The following is a 22,124-nucleotide window of genomic DNA, read 5'->3' as shown; positions in this document are numbered from 1 at the left end:
TGGCTGTCATTGGCGCTGCTCTTACTCTCTCCAGGAAAAGCTGCTACAGAGGGAGTTAGCTTAAGCAGCACCAGGATTCAGCCAATACCACTAAGCCCTCTATTATTTAGCAGAGTAGACGCAGCCCCACAGATGAACCCTCAGCTAAAGGCCATGTCTTCAGAGGCATCCTGCTGTGAGTAGGGCTGCTGGTGCTACCTTGGCGTGCACCTGCCAGCTGAGTTGGGAAGGCACAGCCCAAAAGGGTGTCACTAATCATCAGTGCTGGTGGGATTCATCCAAACATCCCAATGGATTGTGAGATATGGGGAGGCACCATGCTCCTTCCCCTGATGATAAAGGGGCTGTCTCAGAGGTACCCATCTGCACTGCAGAGACCCAAAGCAATCCGAAGCTCAGGGAGATTGTTCCTGTCCTGACAGGCACTGCAGATTTGGCTCCTTATTTCAGTGGCAGTTATCAAGCTCAAAATTCACAGTGCAAGTTTCTGTTAAATGCTAAGACTTCTGAAAAAAACAGCTTTTATAAAGGCACGTGGGCTTGAACAAGCCTTCTCTAAAATAAATATGGTAAGGAAGGTTATTGCTAAGACACCTTTGTCTGAGCTAAAAATAAGCAATGGGAAAAAAATAATTTGAGGTAAGTAAGCTGGGTTTAAGGATTATGTGAACATCAGTCCTCATACAGCTCCTTTTTCTGGATAGAAAAGAAACGTCACCAACTTGTTCCTGATCTATTGCCCATTTGGCCTTGTGTATTGGGAAATACCAGGCACTGGCTCTCAGCAAGACAAAATGACAAATTAACTGGCCAGTAATCTCATCTACTATCATAACTTCATAACAGCACAGTAAGCCCTAAGGACTAATGATCACACTGTACCACTTGGTCAATAGCATTGTTTCAGAGTTGTACATTCACTTGTGTCTGTTGACGATTACACTGCGAAGCATTATATTGAAATTTACAGTGCTGAGCTTTAAAACAGTAACCCTCAAATCAGAGAAATAAAAAGCTCAGCTGGCAAACTGCAAACTTTGTAATCAATCTATAAGAATTACCATTTTATAGCTAAAAATTGGAAATAAATAACGGTCCTTGATTAAAGGATGGGCATATGTTACAGTTTAGTGAAAAGTGTGTCTTGCATTTTTAGTTTTAAACATCACATGATTATTCACAGCAGTTTAGACATTTCCCTTATCATAGCATTACCCATGGCAGTGATTTAAAATTTCATTTTGTGCTTGTATTTGTGCTTGAAAACTGAGGCACAGAAGTGCAGCCTAGGAAAACAACCACAATAAAAAAAACAGAGGAACAATACATCCCAACATTTTGCAGGCAAAATATACATATATATAATTCTAGTCTCATTCATCATCAGGTTTTCCTGCTTGCTTTCTGTCTGTCTCTGCTGTTCCCTTGCTGTGTGAATTTGGAGAGCAGCTCAACTCCTTCATCCTTTTGTTATTTGTAAAGTTCATTGAGTCCTGTGATTGGAAAGTGGTTTAGAAATGCTAAGTGGGGTCACTGCTGAAACAACTAGACATACCTTTGCTGTTATTAAACTTGGCGTCAAGTATTGTCCAAGGGTCTCTAAGATGGAAAAGGCTCGCTATTAGTCCAGGTAAATGTTTGTGCTTCAGTGAACATTCATGATGCAAACACATTCCCAGTGTCTCGGGTGTGATTACAGCTGCGGTGGAGATCTAATAGCTCTAAGCCACATTTGACCTGCTATGAAGAGCTGGAAACTTGCTGCGTTTCGAAACGCTGCACATAGCAGCCCATGAGAGAGGGAGCCGCAGAAGCAGCTGTGCTCTTGCTTTAATACTCTTTGGGGTCTGTTTCTCAGCAAAACAGAGACCCATATGGATTGTCAGACAAGCTATTTTTCTTGAAAGGACCTAAGTCCTCCAACAGAAGGAGACTTTATTACCTTCAAGTGCAGGTAGGACAGCTGTGGCTGTGCAGCTCCAGAACGCAGCCCTTCATCTCTCTCCTCTCAGAGCAAGACCTGCCCATGCCACATGGCTTAATTCACATCTTGTCACACACAGATTTCCCCCAAACCATGCTCCCACTGTTTTGCAGTCATATCCTTTATCATACCATATTTAATGCTTTTTTTACCAATTTTGTAAGTAATTCCAGAAGAGGAATGGTTCCTCCTAGTAACAAATACAAAAGAGCCTTCCTCTTCTTTCAGGGAAGTGGTTGAGTCACCAGCCCTGGAGATCTCCAGAAACATGTAGATTTAAAACTTACTAGCATGGTTTAGTGATGGACTTTAGTACTAGGTTAAAGGTTGGACTAGATCTTAGAGGTCTTTTCCAACCTGAAGGATTCTATGATTCTATATTTCCAAGTGTGAGTAGTCCCTGAAGTGAGCTGCTTCAGGGTCGGATGGTGAAGGGGACAGTGGTGCATATGGACAGAGGGTGGCTCAAGCCATCAGGGAACCCCTGGGATTTTGGTCATGATTTTCTCTGAAAACATAGCCTACAGCATGTTGCTGGCCCTGACTTCTGTGTGTATTCATTGGTATAGTGAATATAGGGGATGAGTGGGTGTAGCTGGGACTCTCCAAAGTACTTGCAAGTCTTCAAAAACTTTTTATTTTTCCTTGTGTTTTTTGTTTGTTTGTTTGTGTGTTTTCCACAAGATGAAGAGTAGGATTCATTGATGCTCGTAGTGAGGAGGTGTTAAAAGTGAGACTGAAGGCCTTTTGCAGATCGTTAATGCTCTGTTAAATGCTCTCCTACAAAGTCAGCAGTGCAGCTCTGCATAGAACACAGAGTCTGCAAAAATACAGGGTGATTTATGTAGGAGAACCCAAATGACTTGCCAGGTGTTTCAAAGGCAAGCAAGGAGTCTCCCCTGGTTCAGGTAAAATGCAAAAGTAGGGGAGTATAAAGGAAGAGGTAAAATACAGAAGGAGATGTGATCACCTGGAATCTGTTATGCACAGCACATCTGGTGTTTCTCTTCAGGCTCTTACTTAAAAAATAACAACTATAAAGGTTCTGGGAGGACTGATGCTACTGACACACCTGCCGCAAATAATAGTGGAAAATATTATCTCATGATGGCTTGACAAGTACCATTTGATGAATATTAAATTTGAATTTGAATATTAAATTAATTTAATATAATATTTGATGAATATGCTTTCAACACTGTCTCCCATAACCTGTTCATAGGCAAGCTCAGGTGATGTGGGATAAATGAGTGGACAGTGAGGTGGACTGAGGGATTGAGAACTGGCTGAATGGCAGAACTCATAGGGTTGTGCTCAGTGGCTCAATCTAGTTGGAGGCCTGTAGCTAGTGGTGTCCGCCAGGGACTGTACTGGCTCCAGTCTTGTTCAATTTATTCATGAATGACCTGGATGATGGAACAGAGTGCACCCTCAGCAAGTTTGCAGATGACACAAAGCTGGGAGGAGTGACTGATACCCCAGAGGGCTGTGCAGCAACCTAGCACTGCCAAGTCTACCACGAAGCCATATCCCTAAGTACCACATATACATGTCTTTTGAATCCCTCCAGGGATGGTGACTCAACCACTTCCCTGGACAGCCTGTTCCAATGCCTCACAACCCTTTCAGTAAATAAATTTTTCCTAATATCCAACCTAAACCTCCTCTGGTGCAATTTGCAGCCATTTCCTCTTGTCCTATCCCTAGTTGTTTGGGGGAAAAGCCTGCCCCCCACTCTGCTACATCATCCTTTGAGGTCACAGAGAGTGATAAGGCCTCCCCTGAGCCTCTTTTTCTCCAGGTTAAACAACCCCAGCTCCCTCAGCCACTCCTCAGAAGACTTGTTCTCCAGAACCTTCACCAGTTTTCTTGTCCTTGTTTGGACACGCTTCAGGGCCTCAATGTCCTTCTTGTACTGAGGGGCCCAAAACTGAACACTACTCAAGGTGCGGCCTCACCAGAGCTGAGTACAGGGGGACAATCACCCCCGTGGTCCTGGTGACCACACTATTTCTAATACAAGGCAGGTTGCTCTTGGCCTTCTTGGCCACCTGAGCACACTGCTGGCTCATATTCAGCCGGTTATTGACCAATACTCCTAAACCTGCTCCACCGGGGGCTCCTCCACGGGCTGCAGCGTGGAGATCTGCTCCATGGGGGACCCACGGGCTGCAGGGGGACAGCCTGCTCCACCAGGGGCCTCTCCACGGGCTGCAGGGGAACTGCAGCTGTGTGCCTGGAGCACCTCCTGCCCTCCTGCTGCACTGCCCTTGGGAGCTGCAGGGCTGCTTCTCTCTCAGTTTCTCATTCTTCTCCCAGCTGCAATGCAGCATTTCTTGCGCTTTCTTAAAAACATTCAGAGGTGCCCACCAGTCAGGCTACTGGGCTCTGTTTTTTCCCGGGCTGGTGGCTGCTGCAGCAGCTGTAGCCAGCTGGAACTGTCTGTGCCCAGCACAAGATAGCCCTGGCCTCTCCTCACAGAGGCCTCCCTTGCAGCCCCCAGCTGGCCACTGACACCCAATACAGCCATGCAGCTTGTCTTACTGAGCACTTTTTTATCAAATGATCAAAAGCCGAATCGTTTTTTTCTCACTTTCCCCCCTGGCAGTTCACAGCAGGAGGTGCACAGGGGGCTCTCCAGGCCTGGGGGATTTCTGACTCAGGGGACCTGACCAAGTCCTGTTTATCAGCCTTCCCATCCACTCATTTCTTTAATCAGCAAACTTCACGCTGTGTTTTGGACAGCAGAGGTGTTTGTATCTAGCTGCACTTCATCTTCAAGACCTAGAAAAGCTTTTTAATTTTTATTTTTTTCTTTGTAGGAGTTTATGTAACTCCCCTTGGAACCTCATTCTTTAGCAAGAGAATTTCAGATTTGTTAACTGAAACATTCTCTGTATAATAAATTTTACAGCAGAGAATAAAAGATAGGCATATGAGGTTTCAATTAAAGAGCATTTGAACTGCATTTCTCTGCAAACAATAGGAATAATTTCCTCCTCAAGGTTAGCATTTCTACAATTTAAACTTTAGAACAAAGAGCCAAGGAAAAAAAAAAAAAATATATATATATATATATATACACGTGGTGCTACCCAAGCCAAGGGGGTGACTGCAAATCCAAGAACACGGAGTAACTCTGGAGGAGGATGCAAACAGACTGAAGGAGACACATTTGCTTGAAGATACCTTGCCTTTATGCACAGCTGCGGAGCAGCCTTGGCCAGGCTGGACCAGCCTTTCTGCTGACATGACTTTGCTGAAGTCAGCAGTGTTTCAACAGCAGACAGCTCGGCACATGGTCTTTAATGGCTGCTTCACAGGTCAAAAATCTTTGTAATTTGGGTATAAAACAACCGTCTGCTCTGCTGTGTACAGCAGTGTAAAGATGACAAATGTTTCAGGTTTTCCTGTTCCTGCACAGAGTACAGCAGTCTTTTGTTGAATTTTTAATGTGGCTTATTATTTGAGCAAAGGTCAAATGTTTTTGTAGAAATCCATGTATACTGCAGGTATAATACTTTAAATTATGACCTATATGCAAGCAGCCCTAAAGACAGAGCAAAATTTAACACTGTTTTGTCAGAGCTAAAAGGTATATTCTTCCTTTGTCAGAAAAGAGGATTTCCTTTTCCAACCTGCACTTTTCTTCTAGTGGATTTTCAGTAAGAATAGCAAAAAAATAAAAATAAAAATCTCTTCTTTCTTGCACACATTTAAGACGCTTACGTCTTAATTTTAATAATGTTATCATTACCCTGCAGGTGACACCTAAACAGTATTGTATTGTATTGTATCTTTTAAAATAATAGAAATAAAAATTATATCCCTTTTCTGAAATTCTGTGTGTTTCTTGCTACTATCTTTACTCATTTTCTCAAGTAAAATCTTCATCCTCCTGCAAATGTTCACGTCCAGACATACTGTAATCTTTTGCTCTTCTTAGGTTTCTACTCAATAGATAAAGAAGACACTCCAACTTTGCTTTTTTCAGATGTTAAGGAAAGATTGATTTCCTTACATCTACAAGGAGTCTAGGATGTGATTATTCCCTAAATGGCAAATGCAGGAGGAAACCAAACCCGTAAAAAAAGGTGTTGATAGAGGTCAATATAAACTGGAAACCTTGGCAACCAAAAATTCAGTATGAGAATATGATTGAAGTGGATGTAAGAGTTAAGGTAGAATTATTTTTTTCAGTTTACTATTCAAATATCAGAGTGTAATCTGAGGAAACACTTGAGGGAAATCTTTCTTGGGTGGGAGAATTTGGTGCAATGCACCACTGAAGCCTGCAATTGTTCTTTATTCTGAGAACCAGTAACACCCAAGTCTTTGGGTGAGGGTATAGGATGGCTTCTGTAGCATCTACAGAGCCCCAGAAAACTGCTACACCCACAGATTTAGAAAGTCCCTGATTTACTTAGGAGCCTTGCAGCCAGATAACTATATGGAACTAGCCCCAAAACAAGTTTTAAGTTCCTGTTGGAGTCAGACTCCAACAGCTGCCAACACTTAGCATTTAAGTAAGTTGCTGGGAACTCTTTATTTCTATATAACCATTTGTACTGGAGAAAATCCATGTAACTTAGTCCAAGTTGCAATGTGAATATGTTTTTGTAGATTGTAATTGCTAATACAAGCTTAGTCTGCATGCCACAGTTCACATACATTTTTTATGAACTTATAATTAGGGCAGTTTTGGTCTCCTGCAGGTTCCAGCTTTGGAAATGAAGAGCAAACCACTCCTAAGGCATCTGCACCTTCTAAAGATGCACCCAAGGGTAGCAGCAAGAGCCCAGCACAGGTATCGAGCAGCACAGCAACTCCACGCAGGAGCTTACTTCCAGCACCAAAAACTGCCACTGCACCTGCTGGTAAGTGTTCCAAACTCATGTACCTGAAATGCCATTTGCATTAGCCCAAGAAATACAGAAACCTTATCATGATACTATTTTATTGCTTACTTAGGTAGTCCAGCAAAGTGAAAGTCAAGGGAGGGGATGTCCATCTCAGTCAGGAGTGACTGTCTCTTACTGTCAGAAAACTGTTTAGCTCCATCATCTATGCTCACTAACTGGGAAACAGACCAGTCTGTCAACACAATATATGGATTTCTGATGACCAGACTATAGGTGGCACCATTTTTTTTTTTCCTTTTTGATTTTCCTTTATTTCTTTATTTTTTTTTCTTTTCCTTTGATTTTTCTTTCCTCTCTGCTGGTCCCTAGCTAAGTTATGTAATTTCAGGCTACAGCAGTAGTTGATTAGTATCAGATTTGCACCTACATATCTCCAGCAAAAGCCTTTCTTTTCCAGTTAGTAATAATGGCATGATAAGCTTTAAAGGGCTATTTCAAGGTTTCTGTAGAGGAACTTTTCAGGCCTCCTTTTTCATTTTTCTTTTTTTTTTTTCTTTTTTTTTTTTCTTTTTTTCTTTAAGCAATAATATTGCTTGAAATCCTGTGCCTTTTACTACTTGTGTAGCCTTACAAGTGAGTCATTGCCAGGGAGGTTTCATTATTGGGGCACTGCAATGAGCTGGAACCAGAGTGTTTGGTATGCAATCATGCCAGTGTGGACATGCAAAATCTAGTCTAGACAGGACTAGCTAAATGGCTCAGGCTGTCATCTCTGAGTTTGCATAGCTTCCAAGTCTCAGACCCACACAGAAGAGCAGAAATTGCAAAATATTGCAAACCAATATTGATCAAGAGGGAGGTTTGCAGAAAAATAGATGGTGTCCCATCACATTGGGGAAAAGAATTACTGAGGGTGGCTGAAAGCTACATTTGACTTTTAATTTCAGGTTTTAATCTGTGAAATTGTTTAATTGATGAAACAAAAGACCAATCTAGTGCTAGATTTTAATTCCTCTAGAGACAAATTTAAAAAATAAAAGGCAATACAGAATTAGGACCGTTATGAAAAATTCTCTCAATTCCAAAGAACTTTCATTTTCTATATCATCACTCAGTCTCAATGTACTTTCCTTCAGATCATTTGTTACTGTCTCCGCATGACCCTCCATTAACCATGGGTATGTTTGTTTCCGTGGGGGCACACAAATGAAAACTCTTCAAGCTGGCCCTGCATGAACTTGTGAGCCTCAGCCCTTGTAAAGAGCTCTTACTGCCATACAGTGCCTGAGTTAATAGGCCCGGTGGAGACAAGGCAGTATGTATCTGAACTGGATTTACTTCCCTCCAGCCTGCCAAGTGTGGTGAGGAGTCCTCGTGTTTGTGTTTGTTTGTGCATGGGTCAGTACAGATGTGCCCTGTGTAGGCCGTGCAGTGTTCAGGCTTGCATGGCGGAGCAGTCGGTTCTGTTCTTCCCATTGCAAGGCTGTTAGTCTGATTGTGCTGGTGTTTCATAAGCTTTTTTTTTTTGCAGCCAGGAAGTTGTCAGTGTGTAGCACAGGAGGCAAGTTTCAGGCCAGCAGCCCTCCATGGCCTTTCCATGCTGTGGAGATAGCAGGTGTGATGGGAATTGTCCATTTATGTGCTTTTGCAAGCCACAGTAGCAGAGAGCTAGGAGGGATGCTCCTAGAACATGTTAGATCCATTGCAACTGGAAAATAGTTGAGAGAGCAGCCTTGAAATGACTCTTCACTGCTCTGGTGAGCAGGGGCTCCAGTGGCATACCCGGCTTCCTCCCAGCAAGGCACTTTGTGCCAGCAAAGACTGGAGCCCATTGCCACCACCTCACTGAATTTACAGTCTGGTCTTGATAGGGACACTCAGTCAGGTGAGTAAAACTGATTCCTGCTTTATTCTGAAAGGAAACTAGATATGTAAATTAAGGGTACCTGGCTGTGTTAATTAGTCAAAGGCAGATGCTGAACAGGGACTGCTAGCAAGTTTGGAAGGTGGTTGTTGTACCCAATGGGAAGAAGCAAAAGAAACTACATTAGTCTGGTGTAATTTTAGTATAATTCAGGTACCTGCAGATGTATCTGTGGTCAAGTCATTATTTTTTTTTAAATTAGTATAATGTTATGGTTCCTCACAATGATAAGTATCTGATGGAAGCAAGGACCAAAATAAATCAAAGCAATGGTAAAGATAAAGTTTTTTAGCAAGTCTAATCCTGCTTCTCTTGCAATAATGTATGAATATTGTCTGCAGATCCCACTGTGATAGAATAGTCCTATAGAATGTAAGGTCTTCTCTTTAAATATTGTTCGGACAGTTTTGCACATCTTTTAAATGATGAAGCACAAGACCATCTCCTTAAAATTGAACTCTTCATTAAATTGGAAGGAAGATGCTACAGATCAAATGAAGCAAGTGGATAAAGGGCAGTGAAGTGTTCATATTGCTTTGGGCTTTATGATCCCAGGCAAACAAAGGAATCTAACAAAAGCCCTTTACAACTCTGTAGACACCATATTTTAAATATGTCAGAGAAAGTGCATGGTTGTGCTGAAAAGGCCAGTCTCCAAAAGGATGTCCTGGAACAGACAGGGTCTAAAGGTTGAAAGACTGTTTGTACAGATACTGTAAAAGGTCTGCTTGTACTGCCTTTGCAAAGTGCAAGGTACAACAGCTGGCACAGGCTACCAGTCTGTGCTGGGCAAGTCTGGCATTAGAGCTGGACATCACAGAGCAGAAGACTGATAAAAATAAGGGAGCAGAGAGGTAAAATCAGTGTTTCAAAAAAGTTTGAAGAGGTACTAAAATGAATCCAGCCCCCACCCACCACGTGTCTCTGACACCAGCGTGTTTCCTGTGAAATGAATGCCATGCTCGGGAAGGCAGTCAGCAGCAAAGAAGAAACTTTTACCACTGCTGCAAACCAAAAGGAAAGTACGGGCAGCATGCAGCAGGCAACTCTAAGCAGACCAGGGATGACATCGTGAAAGCAGCAGAAATAATAAATTTATAATATTCTACCAAGCTATCACATAATGGCAATTGCTTATACAGAGAATCCAAGGAATACGAGAGCAACTGTGGTGTAGGAAGATGGAACAATAGAAAAGAAAATACTCAATATGTTCTCAAATTAATGGGGCTATAGATTACCTTATTCCAGTGATGCCCCATGTTGGATGCCCTGTATTGAAAGCAGTCTTTATTCTCAAAGGGAATGCAACTACAAGAGATCCTGTTTCGAGTTTTGAGGATAGGTGTAGAGCGTGACTTTCCTGGTACTTTCATTTAAATGCTGGATCCAGGAGCATCTAAGGGAAGATTCAGAGTGTCAGCAATACATCTCAGAAAAGTCTTAGCTGGACATGGGTTTAGCCGTATCATGTTTTATCATGTTCGTGGTTAACACCATCAGCCCTCCTTTAATAAATGTGTAAGATATCCAGTGCTATGATGCCAGAGTACCTTGGAGGATAAAAGGGGAGGTGGTTCATCTGACAGCCCCTTCCTGGAAGGGAGGCCTCAGCCCTGTGAGCCTGCTTGTTGCTTACCTTTTATTTGCAGCTGGTTCATGAGGACAACACCTGCAGAAGGATGATCAGTGGGGCACATGTCTACCTTTCACCTCAGGGCAGTTTTTCCACAGCAAAAAATGCAGCAGCACAGACCTCCATGGAGTAATAGTTGGAAGGAACAAAACCACCACAATTTCCTTTTCCTTTTTCACCCTGTGGCAGGAGACAAGACACTGCACAGAGGCTGTGATGGAGGAGAGAGGGATGGTCTCTGCCATGGGTGGTCCAGGGATGAGTGCTGAGTAGATGTTATCTGGGGGTGAAAGACATGCACTCTGTTTGTACCATGTACCCCTCCTTATGTAGTGGGGAGAGTCCCTGCCTCCAGCAGGAAGGACTTTTGACACAAACCAACACCATTGTGAAAGTAAGGCATATTTTCCCATAAGAGAAAGTGAATAAATAGCATGACCATGTGGGTGAATCTTGCATTACAAAGTCACCTGTTCAGTCAACATCAGGAGGCCAAGTCGTCCTATGAGCAATGCTACCGAAGTCAGCCATATAGTAAAGCTTTTGAAAAGCACAGAAAACACGGTATCTTCTATGTGCTCCGTATATGTGGAGAATGGTACAATAGAGATTCTAGGTATAATACCCTAGCAATCACTTAGTAAGAATTGCAGTAGAGCTTGATGTTGCATACGCTTTTTATAAACACATACTTCCAACCCTCTGTGCAAGATATCGTGGTTACTAAACTAGGGTTTTTAGAGTGATGTGCTGCTACAGCTAAAGTGCACAGACATTATGTATGTGTTGTATTCAGCATCTTTTATGGAAGTAAAGAGGAGAGAAAGTATTTCATAAAAAGGATGGCAGTCTTTAAATACAAAGAAAGTTTCTGAAAGAGTGGAATGTCAGATGATGTAAGAAATGCATTTGTATTTCTGAGAGGTACATGATTTTAACTATGTATGAGTAAGAAATGAATTCAAAAAGGAGCATATCTACCTGTATTGATGAGTAGAAAATAACAAAAATCACATTGAAGCTTTCACATGTGTAATGTTACCTGAGAAGACCACCTGTGCTGCAAATTCTCATTTAAAAAAAAAAAAAAAGACAACTGCTCAAGAGAGATTATACTCCTGATACTCAAATTGCTTGACAAATAAATTGGACTAGAGCATAGATCACCTTTAATTAATGAAAATGGATTCTTATAGCTGCTGCTTTGCAGTGTTTCAGATGATCAGAAAAACTCTGGCAAGAGACAATAGCAGTGGTAATTCATTGTCATGAAAATTGTTTTGACAACATGAACTAAATGGTTTTTGACTGGTCTATGGAAGAATTGCAGATAATTAGCATTCAGTGTCTTGCACTGCCATTTTTTGTGTGTTATTAGACCCCTCTTGGATTTGCATACCTGTCAATATATAGAAGATGGGAAAACAAACAAACAAACAAAAAAAAAAAACAGAAAAAAAACAACACATCATACTTGAGAGGAAAAACTGAGATAGATCTTTTAATTTCACTTAAACTTCTTAACTGTTTTGAGACATGCAGTGATAACCCAACTAGTGCTTACCATTTCTGTTATTGCTTCATATTCTGTTTAAAGACTTAGGTGGAAGTAGCTCTCCATCTGGAACTTTACACCAAGTTCCACCTTAGAAAACATATAGGCTGCCTCCTTCCACACACTGATAAAAATATGTGAACTTTGAGGCACGCACATACTGAATTTTCTCTTTTAAATTTATCTGAAAATGTGGGAATATCTGCAGAAAGAAATGTTCAGAGACAGCAGATGAACAATTCCTCACCCTCTGGGGGATCTGTTTTACAAACCCCTTAGGTTAATGCCCACCATGGGACAATTCAGATTCTAAATCTTCGTATTCTAAACTTCATGATGTTCAACAAAGGCAGATGGTGGAGAATAATGCCATGCAACAGGACAGGCTGGGGCCAGCTGGCTGGAAAGCAGCTCTGCAATGTGCCCTTGCAGGAAGAAAGGCCAGCTGTATGCTGGGCTATATTAGCAAGAGGGTGGATCAAGTCATTTTCCCTTATTCAGCACTTGAGGCCACTCACAATTGTGTCCAGTTTGGGGAATCCCTGGACAAGAATGATGTAACATATGATATGACATCCTGAAGTGAGCCATGTGGAGGGCCTTCAAGATGGTAAGATGGTCAAGAGCAGGCTGGACCAGAGCATTGGTCCCTCCCAGCATAGGAGCTGTGTACAATTCTGTGTGCCAAGAACATCTTAGGCCCACACATATAAAAATGTGGTGCCACTCGTGTTATTTTGTAGTGTGGTGCTCTTTTGCACACTCTGGAGGAGTAACGTGGGGGAAGAGAGATGAATGGTAGGTCTGCTCTGGGGAACTGAGTGCCTGGCTCCCACGAGGACAGTAGGACTTGCATACAATTCAGGGAAAAAAAGAAAGTGTATCTCAATCATTGTGTATAAGGATTTAAGGTTTGCATCTGACCACCTCTGCACAGTTTTTATTCTCTTCATGTAATACAGCTTCCTCAACAGCCTCATTCCTGTCTAGTCTTGTTCAGCCACATCCTTCTCTCAGAATACAGAACCCCACAGAACTGTGCTGTGCTTTGATAATTTGGCTTACCTTCAGATACTGATACAGCTCTGGGCTCCCCTGTGTGTGCCCGCACTCCTGACCCAAACTCCCAACCATCACGTTGCCTCCTGTTCCAGACCTCTATCAGCTCTATCCAGCAGGCTGGACTTGTCAGTCACGGGTCTATGAAATTAGAGAGCTGAAGGGTTTTATATTCTGTATGTCTTATCGTGGGGTTTTGGGGTGTGTGTGTTACAGAATACCTATTTCAGCTTGCCTATTATTTACTGTTTATCTCATAGACAAGTGACTGTTATTCCCCATAAGAAACATCATGATTCATGTGCAATGGCAGTAGCAATAAAGAATTCACTTGAGCAGCTTGTTTCTACTTGGCCCATTAAATTAAAGACAATCAAAAGTATTGTTCAGAAACTAACCCAGTCAATTCCTGAGCTTTTACAAGTACCAGTAAATCATACGTAACAGCGCAGACTGCTAAATACAATCAGTCAAGATGAAAAATAGGAGGCCAGTGTTATGCCAGCCCTCACCGGCAAGCTCACGGTGTAAAATCTGCTTCTTTTAATCAGCTGCTGCAAATCCAGAGAACACAGCCTCAACAGGAGGGAGAGGGATGAGCTAAGGTCAGTGTGAGGGGTAAAAATGAGCAACAGAGTGCTTGCAGGGATGGAGGGGGAAGAGTCAGCTGCTGCGGTGTTCTCCTTCGCAAACACTTTCCATTAAAAGCTGGGCAGTAAATACAGGGTGGTTCACATTTCTTCCTGTAATGGGTATAGGGATATGGAGCACTATGCTGCGTGTGAAAGTGGGACGTTCAACTGCAAATTTTCCAACCTCTTTCCCAGGAACTTCACTCTGAAACTTGCCGTAGCACAACTCACTGAGGAAGTAACAAAAAAATGTTGTGGAATCCATGTAAAATGACAGTAAGAGAAAGAGTATCTCTGTTACCTCTGCAGCTAACTTCAGGTGTTCCAAGTTACTCTGAGTTTTTCTGTTTAGTCCAGAGAACAGTTCATTTCTTTATTTTTTTTCCTTTATTTTTTTAATACCAGACAGAGACTTCTCTTTTTAATAAAGAAAGAAAGCAATCACTTTCAGACAAGTTGCTGAAATAGCCCTTGTCCTTACCTTTTTTTTTCCTCATCAGATTGGCTTTAAATTTGAAACAAAAACAAAGGGAAAAGTACAAGCGTTAGCAGTTTCTAGTTCAACAAATACGTAGTTTTTCTTCTACATCTACTTATTTATTCAAAGCCTTTCAGTGTCTCATAGATCACAGGACATACAGAGTCTCTAGAGGGAATTAGACTGCTCGTATTCCACAGAATCTATCATATTTCCAGCTTTGCTCATTTTTTGCTCAAGCAGCGCATGCGTGGATGTGCCATTACTCACCAAGGACATGACCAGCCATGGGTATCAGGGGGAAAGGCAGAAGCCTTTCTGTGTCTGTGTCTGTGAGTGACTGAAAACACTTCCCTGAGGTTTTTCAAACTTGCAAAGAGCATTAGTTAACTTACAAAACACACCTGAGAACAACTGGAATCCGACCAAATGCAGCATGTCCCATTGAATTGTTAGTGATGTCTGCAGCATGTTAGGATCTGCTTTGGAATAAATGCCCAATGTGTAATGTAATAGGAAGTTCTCAGTCTGAAGTGTGTAAGCAGATTGAAGCCTGTCCCATCGTACTGGCTTTTAAAGACTCAGACAGGTACAGGTAGGTACAGGTGCTGATTCTGCAGCAGCTCTGGAGATGTCTCAGATAATGTGTGTTTAGCTCTGGTTCCTGGGCTAGCGTTCAGTGCTGATGAGAGAGTGGACAAGCAGCTTTCTTTGCTATCTTCCAGGTGATTGCTGAATGATTTAACATGTCTGAAGTGTTTTTTACGTTTATTTCTAATGATTTTTTTCTTTGCTCCTTCTGTTCGGTTTGAAGCAGACTGCATGTTAATTAGGAAATGTAAATACCTTTACAGAACTGTGCATTTGGATGCATTTGTAATCACAGCAGCAGAAAACACTAGCAAGTATTTATGCTCACTGTTACCTTATGGCCTGAAATTTCTATTTCTGAAGAGAATAGCTTTCAAAAGAGAGGAAACTTGGAGAGATTTTTCCTGTCATTTAGCAGAGAGTTAACTGGAGTTCCATGTTTCCAGTCTGCAGGCAATAATAGAGTTTGAAGTAAAGTTTGTTCTTGGTCAGAATGGATGCACTTTAAAAAAAAAAAAAAAAAAAAAAAAAAAACAGAGAGAAAAAGATAAAAATTCAAACATTGTGCAGCTTCGAGAAATGTACACTTGTACTTAGTTTCCTTTTAAAATTGTATTTTACATATTTTCTATTGTTTTTATTGTATGCACCATACCTTTTGACTTTTCATAGTCAATATGATGATCAGAGTATTATTTAAGGCTTTCCACTCATTCAAGCCCATTGTAATGTCTGAAATGTTTGTCTTGTTTCCTAAGTGACAGGGGAATATCAAACTTTTTACATAGATTATAAGCTTTGAGTTACTTCTTGGACATTTGTAGGTGAAAAGCTCAAACTGCACAACCTCCCACTGTGCCATGCCCTGCAGTACAGCATCATGTTGATCATCACACCAATGCTCTCCCTTTTTAAGCCTTTGGACAAACTATTTTAAACTTGAAATTCCAGATTTCTGGGAAATGAAAAATACTGAACCCAAACTCTCATCATTTAGAAATTAATCTTCCCTGCAGGAACTTCTCTTGAGATCAACATGGTTTATGAATGTTTCTCTTTTAACAAGCTAAGAGCTGTTGTTAGAAAGGAAAAGAACAAACCCAGTTTTTTAGGAAAACTTTCAGCTCAAGTTTTATCTGAAGCCTGATGCCAGGGACATCTCTTTTCTTAAGATTTCCTCATGGGTGGTGAGTTTAGCAGAGCAATAGCATTTTGCTCCTGGGGACTGTTCTGTCTTTTGCCTTCTGCACTCTTCCTAAATCCCTCCGCACTAAGGAGGGCCACAGAGCAGCCACCAGGATGCTTCAGCTTGGGAAGGAGAACCCAAATAAACTTACAAACTGATGGAGGGCAGTTATCTCCATTTACCCCCTTTGTTATTAATCCTTCTCTCCCATCCTTGCCAAGATATCTATTTGCATCTTTGTCACAACCTGCTTGAGGCTCGCTCTGCTGATCCGTCCTGTGCAGCAGCCCCTGACGGGCACCACCATGCGCAGCTCTGGCTGCAATCCACAGACCTCACATTGCCCTCTGCAGAGTGATGGAGCTCTCGGGGCTTTTTTGCTACTTTTCTCTGTTTTGTTTTGTTTTGTTTTTTCACCTGAGCTCTAATTGGGGAATTGTTCTTCCTTGCTTTGTGATTAAGGTTAAGAGCCTGAACTAATTCCCCAGGTGTTCCTCATTCAAAACTTCTCAAAATCAAAAGTAGTTAAGCATTTATATGCCCCTTGTTACTGCTGAAAGCATGAGGAAAACATACTTCCCCTATGATTCTACCACTGTATGTGCTTGACATTCGCTCTAGAAAAAATTACAGAGGAGCTTGGTGTGTGGCCTATTTACACACTGTATTCTTATTCTGAAAACCACAATAAAACCAAGACCTTACTGCCTTGGAAAAAGTAATGCTCTGTAACCTTATCAACTATATCTTATAAAACAAGCTCTGATTTTGTATCACAACTCGCATCTCAGGTTGCTTTTGCTCAGTCCTCAGTAATGACATGGCACCATAAACTTGTTTAATGTCCTGCTCTGTAGTAAAGTGCAGTGTAGCAGGTGGCAGATGCGGGAAATTTATATCCTCAGTCACTTCGCTGCAGAAAGTATTCATCACAAACAAGAATCGCAGCCTCAACATCTCCAATTTACAAACAGCAGAGAAAATGGAGATGGACCAAAGTATGAAGAGTTCAGTCTTTACCAGCTAGTGATGACTGATGGGGCGATTTGCCTGTGAACTGTAGGAGGGAGTCAGAGAGGGTGTTAGATCTCCTCCTGTGCCATCCTCCTGCAAGTACGGTTGGACTCAGGGCCTGTGTGTGTACCCGTGCTCTTCCCAGGCATGCTCCACAAGAAAATGCTGAGACAGTGCTAGAAAACATGAACCACAACTTGTGGTGTGTGGCAAATGCAGCATCTGCAGCTCGCTGCTTGTACGTCCTGACCCAGGCAGAGGTGGAAGGGCGACCGAGGCATCAAAGATAAGCCTGATACTGCAGTTGTGACCAGCTGTGGCTTTACAGATGGGGGAAAGCTAATCATCCAGTGAGTGTTCCTGAAAGTTATGATGCCCATATAAAATTACCACTTTTCTCCACTGTTGAAATATCCAGAGTGCAATTGCATTGAGTAAAATGGAAGACACTGTTAGTTTTTGGACTGGTGCTGTCTTTAGGCAGCACAAAGAAAATACAGTTTTCTTTTCCTGCTCCACATACTTCAGCTTCTGTGGGCCATTTTCCTGCAAGACTTCTGTGAATGTACTCAAGAGAGAGATGTGATAGCTAGAAAGGCAGATGTTTGTTTTTTTTTTTTTCCTTTTAGAAAAAAACTCTTTGCTTTTCCTCTGAATCCAGGGGCTGCCATTCAGTCCTGCAAACTGTGCAACCCCCAACAAGCACTAACGATTAAAAAGGAAAGCAAACAGGAAAATACATTAATGTCTCAGGGATTAGCTGCTTCTTGTTGTTCATTCTTAATTCCTTGGGAGTGTTTTCTGCTTGAAATCCTGTGGCTGTGACTGTCGCACCATGGTATAACAGCAGGGCAGGGGTTTTGTGTTCACACCCTCAGCATAGTCCCCACAGATACTTGTGTGGCAGTTTTGTGGGCAGAAAGGGCAAGCTGAGTTTGTGTGGATACTCTGACTGCAGAGCTTGAACAACCAACAGACCATCCTGAGCCTGTAACCAGGGAATCTTCTGCTGCAAAAGCAAAGGAAAAAGCTAGCACAAATTTTCTGGATATCGTGACCCAAGAGAGCCCTGGGGCATCATGTTGTCGGTGGGAAGGATTAGTGGCTGCTGGAGAAAGGAGAAAGACAGAGGTCGGGAGTAGTCTGGACAGCCACAGAGAGGAGAGGAAGGAGGACAGGCAGCCTGGCATGTGCCTGGGTCACAGGTGAGCACAGACCAGATGCTGGTTCAGCCTTTGGATAGGAAGGCAATGGTGTGGTCCCTGCATTGTGTCCTGCATTGGCGCAGCGTGTTTAGGTTTGTGCACTGGGTGTGTTGCACCTCTCTGTTCCTCTGCAGACATCAACTCTTCTGCCTGGGGCACCACATCCAGTGCAAAAAACACCCAGGCACATGCCAGGCTGCCTGTCCTCCTTCCTCTCCTCTCTGTGGCTCTTCTCTTGCCTGTAGGAGACCCTCTTGGCAAAGCTGATCACTGTGAAAGGCAGTTTCTAACTGGGAAGGGTGATCTCTAGGGAAAAAGTGGATAGAGCAGTGCCCTGCGGAAGAGGCAGGTGGCTTAAGTCAGCTTTACACAGTCCTACTCAGCTTCTCTTCCAGCCCAGAATGGCTGAGGACGCACAGCAGGGTAGAGACAGGACATGGAGTCCAGAATAGCTAGGGTGGGCTACCTGTGTAGCTGTTTGTGCCTTAATGGGTCACTGTGCAGATGGCCAAAGAACCAAGGTAGTGTGTAAGGCCTTCTTCTGCCCTTCTCTATTGCTGTGCATGTCAGCTCGGCCACATGCACACAGTCATGCTTGCAGAAGTGACAAGTTGGCATCCAACACAGGAGTACGGTGTAGCACCATTCTCTCTGTGCAAATGCCAGTATGTGTTCTGCTGAAATATTTGTATTTTGCCATCCTGATATGTATCTGAGTGATATAGTCCTCTGCAATTACAAATTGAATTACAAAATTAGTTTCTTTCTACCTTTTTTTTTTTTTTTTTTTTCTGAAACAGCCGTGAAGAAAGAAGTACAAAAAGATCAGGATGCTAGCAGACCAGCTGCCTCATCCCCTAAGAGATCAGCAGTAACAGCCACCAAGCTCCATTCACCAGGTATTTATGAACCCAAAAGCACTCTTTCAGGGAAGATTTAAAGTTGCCGACTTTGCATCTCTAGTTAATACACTGAAATCTGGGACCTACTATTGTTGAGTGAAGATTGATTATGTCCAAGGTTCATTGAGCTGGCTGTGAATACAGCAGGCTTTTTCATAGCAATGCATGAGCTGAATAGCTTTATGTTTTCTTTGTTACCACCTTGCAATCATCTCTCTTTCAAAACAAAGAGTTGTTGCTGTTAGATGTTTAAGGGAATGTTAAAGGATGTTAAAGGAACATTTCTTGTACCACTATAATTTTGTTATTTAAAAAGAGAACAGATATAGTGAAACAAAAGGCACCTCAAACAATTACTTAAAATGATAGTTTTTTTCTTGGATTCTACTGTCACTTTTGTGCAGAAGCAATATATTTCCTGCATTACTTCCATGCATAATTAGAAAAGAGATCATCTATGGAAATGAGCTTCAGACTGCTATTGGGGCATTGCCAATTTACCCCTTAACATTAGATGCAAACACATGGTTATAGTATTTCTAAGGAATGCCATTGTTTAGGTACAAAAATGAAGAGAACTTATTTCTAGTTGTGTCTACTCACATTAAGAAATATATAAGGAACATGAAGAATTTTGTAAGGCTGGCCTTTTGACTGATTTTAAATGTTTCTGAAATGAGGGTGAATAGTCCCACCAATCTTGTTGTGCTTGCTGTCTTCTAATCTGTTACATCATTTTTCAAACTGTACTTAATTTAAATGTCAACAGTGTGGTACATGAGTTATAAATATGGGAGGTAGAATCCCATGTTTCTTCATTTGATAGTAAAGAATAAAACATGTAAAGCAGCTCTTCAGCTCCTATAACTTGCATCAAGAGTCTCTTCACTTTTACTGAACTCAATGGCTATTCTACTTCCCAACCAACAAAATAAAAATGGAAACTTAAATTTAACCTTCCTAGACACCACCAAGACTCAGAATTTTCCTTCCTCAAATGCTAGGGTAGAAAGGTGAACTTAACACTGTCCTCTGAAATGTATAATTTCCAGGCTATTTTGGAACTGGTGAGATCACAAAGAGAGACACAAAAAAAATTTACTGCAGAGAGTGCCAGACTAGCAGCTCACCAATGTTTATTACAGTGGGAGTCCAGTTTAAGAACCAGTGCTGACTGTGGTTGTAGAAGCATGCTACAGCAGAGCTGGTTTGCTTCCACTAGAATTAGAAAGCAAAATGAAACACAGGCATATTTGTATGGTGGACTTCCTGGGTTTTAAAGAAGCTGAAATTTCTGTTTGTTGACTGATTTTCAAGGCTTAAGGTTTGGCATTTCCAATTCACATTACATCAAACCTTCACATGAAACTTTCATGGGAGTACCTGCCCTCTCTCCATCAGATTCATTTAGGATTTTGTAAGTTTGGTTGTCTGAAATTCTGGCCTAAAACTCTTTAGCACTGTAAGGATCAAATAAGAAAATAAACCTCGTGTTCATTTGTTTTCTTTAGAATAGCCTTGAGCATTCTTTGAAATAACAGCAATAACAAAGCAATAAAGAAAGAGATTCTTTTCACCTGTTCAACAATTTCACAAAATAATCAAAGAAACAATTAAACAGGAAAGGGAGCAAGTGTAGCAGGGACTAAGGGGCAGAATCACAGTCTTTGCCTTACCAGGGTCACTAATCCATGCAGCATTTATATTTTGTGACAGGACAGCATGGCTTCCACAGGAATCTGAAGCACAGCTATATGTGGCCATGAAACAGGCTCTAATATTTCTGAGTGCCATTTCTAGACTGTTTTCCTTGTTATTGTCCTGTTCATTTGCAATTCCTGATCGTCAGCAGGTTTTTGGCTGTCATACTAACCCTGTTACAGGAGGATTGAATACAATTTTTTTTTAGCCTTGGATCTAATCCTTAGAATTTGGATCAATCCTTCTAAAGACAATCAAAGCAGTTTTGAAATGCAGTCTTGTGAGGATCTTAAGTTTATCTGTTGATACAATACCATTCCAGAGATCCGTGTATAGACACAAGTGTACATAGATGCAGATGCTATCCCTCCACTCCGTTGGAGGAATGTGTCCTCTAGTCTGATATCTGTCACTCTACAGATTACATGTCATCAATACTCTCAAAGCAATGTTCCCACTTTCCTTACCAAAATGTTGGAAGTTGGACAATTGAGAGGCAAATAAATTGCATGCCCCACGTAAGTCCTCATGGACTGAGTTAATTATGACTGTCTACCTGTTATGGCTCCTTAGTTCAAACGCTCAGGTAAATAAAAAAGACCTGGGAGTTTTGAAGCAGACCAAAGGCATTCAGTTATTTTAATGAACAGTGGATCTGCTCCCCTGGCCCCACCACCAGCACAAAGGACATTCAGGATCAGGGCCAGCATCATTAACATACACCCTGTTTTGTTCAGAGCAACAGAAGAGAAACATCAGTGGTAGAATAAGCTTAGTAAGCTGCTTTTCAGACCCAAATGAACTAAGAAATTCAGATTTATCCCTAAGGAGAATATCACAGTTTAATTTAAAAGGACATTTTATAATACTGACAAGGACAACATGGAGATATGCACTTGAAATCTTCCACTGAACAGGAAAGCTAGAAAGATAAAATAAAACAATGGGTTTTATCCCATTGTTGTGTTCCTGTTTTAATTAAAACTGGACTGATTTCAAGGGCTTACTCCTACACTTCTATCTGTGGCTTCTATTGCAACATCACAATGCTGCCTAAACAAATAAAGATTTTTATGCTAAAAAGACAGATATGTATGGCTGTTGTTTTTACAAATGGCTTATTTTGTGATAATACCTATGGTCCACTTAAGAGCCCCTTTATGAATCAGACAACCCCTAATGAAAGCCCAAAATGAAAGAAAGAATCTGTAAGAAAGTATCATTCTTGGAAAGAGAAAGAGAGGAAGGGAGGAAAAGAAAGAGAAAAAAAATAGAAGGAAAGAAGGCAGGAAGGCAGGAAAGGAAAGGAAAGGAAAGGAAAGGAAAGGAAAGGAAAGGAAAGGAAAGGAAAGGAAAGGAAGGAAGGAAGGAAGGAAGGAAGGAAGGAAGGAAGGA

At 41.7% G+C, this 22,124-nt stretch overlaps 1 protein-coding gene across 5 annotated transcripts in view; it reads left to right on the top strand.

The window, feature by feature from the left end:
* MTUS2 (microtubule associated scaffold protein 2) overlaps positions 1–22,124 on the top strand; it is a 281,311-nt gene that overhangs the window by 206,626 nt on the left and 52,561 nt on the right. For all 5 annotated transcript variants that reach the window (XM_035325335.1, XM_035325340.1, XM_035325349.1 and 2 more), the window contains 2 exons: positions 6,700–6,861; positions 18,927–19,025. In XM_035325335.1, coding sequence (XP_035181226.1) covers positions 6,700–6,861; positions 18,927–19,025 — 261 coding nt within the window. The remainder of the gene's footprint in view (positions 1–6,699; positions 6,862–18,926; positions 19,026–22,124) is intronic.

This window comes from Oxyura jamaicensis, chromosome 1, assembly GCF_011077185.1.
Source record: "Oxyura jamaicensis isolate SHBP4307 breed ruddy duck chromosome 1, BPBGC_Ojam_1.0, whole genome shotgun sequence".
NCBI lineage: Eukaryota > Metazoa > Chordata > Aves > Anseriformes > Anatidae > Oxyura > Oxyura jamaicensis.
The sequence above is the reverse complement of the archived record's forward strand: the minus strand, read 5'-3'. Positions and strand labels throughout refer to the sequence as shown.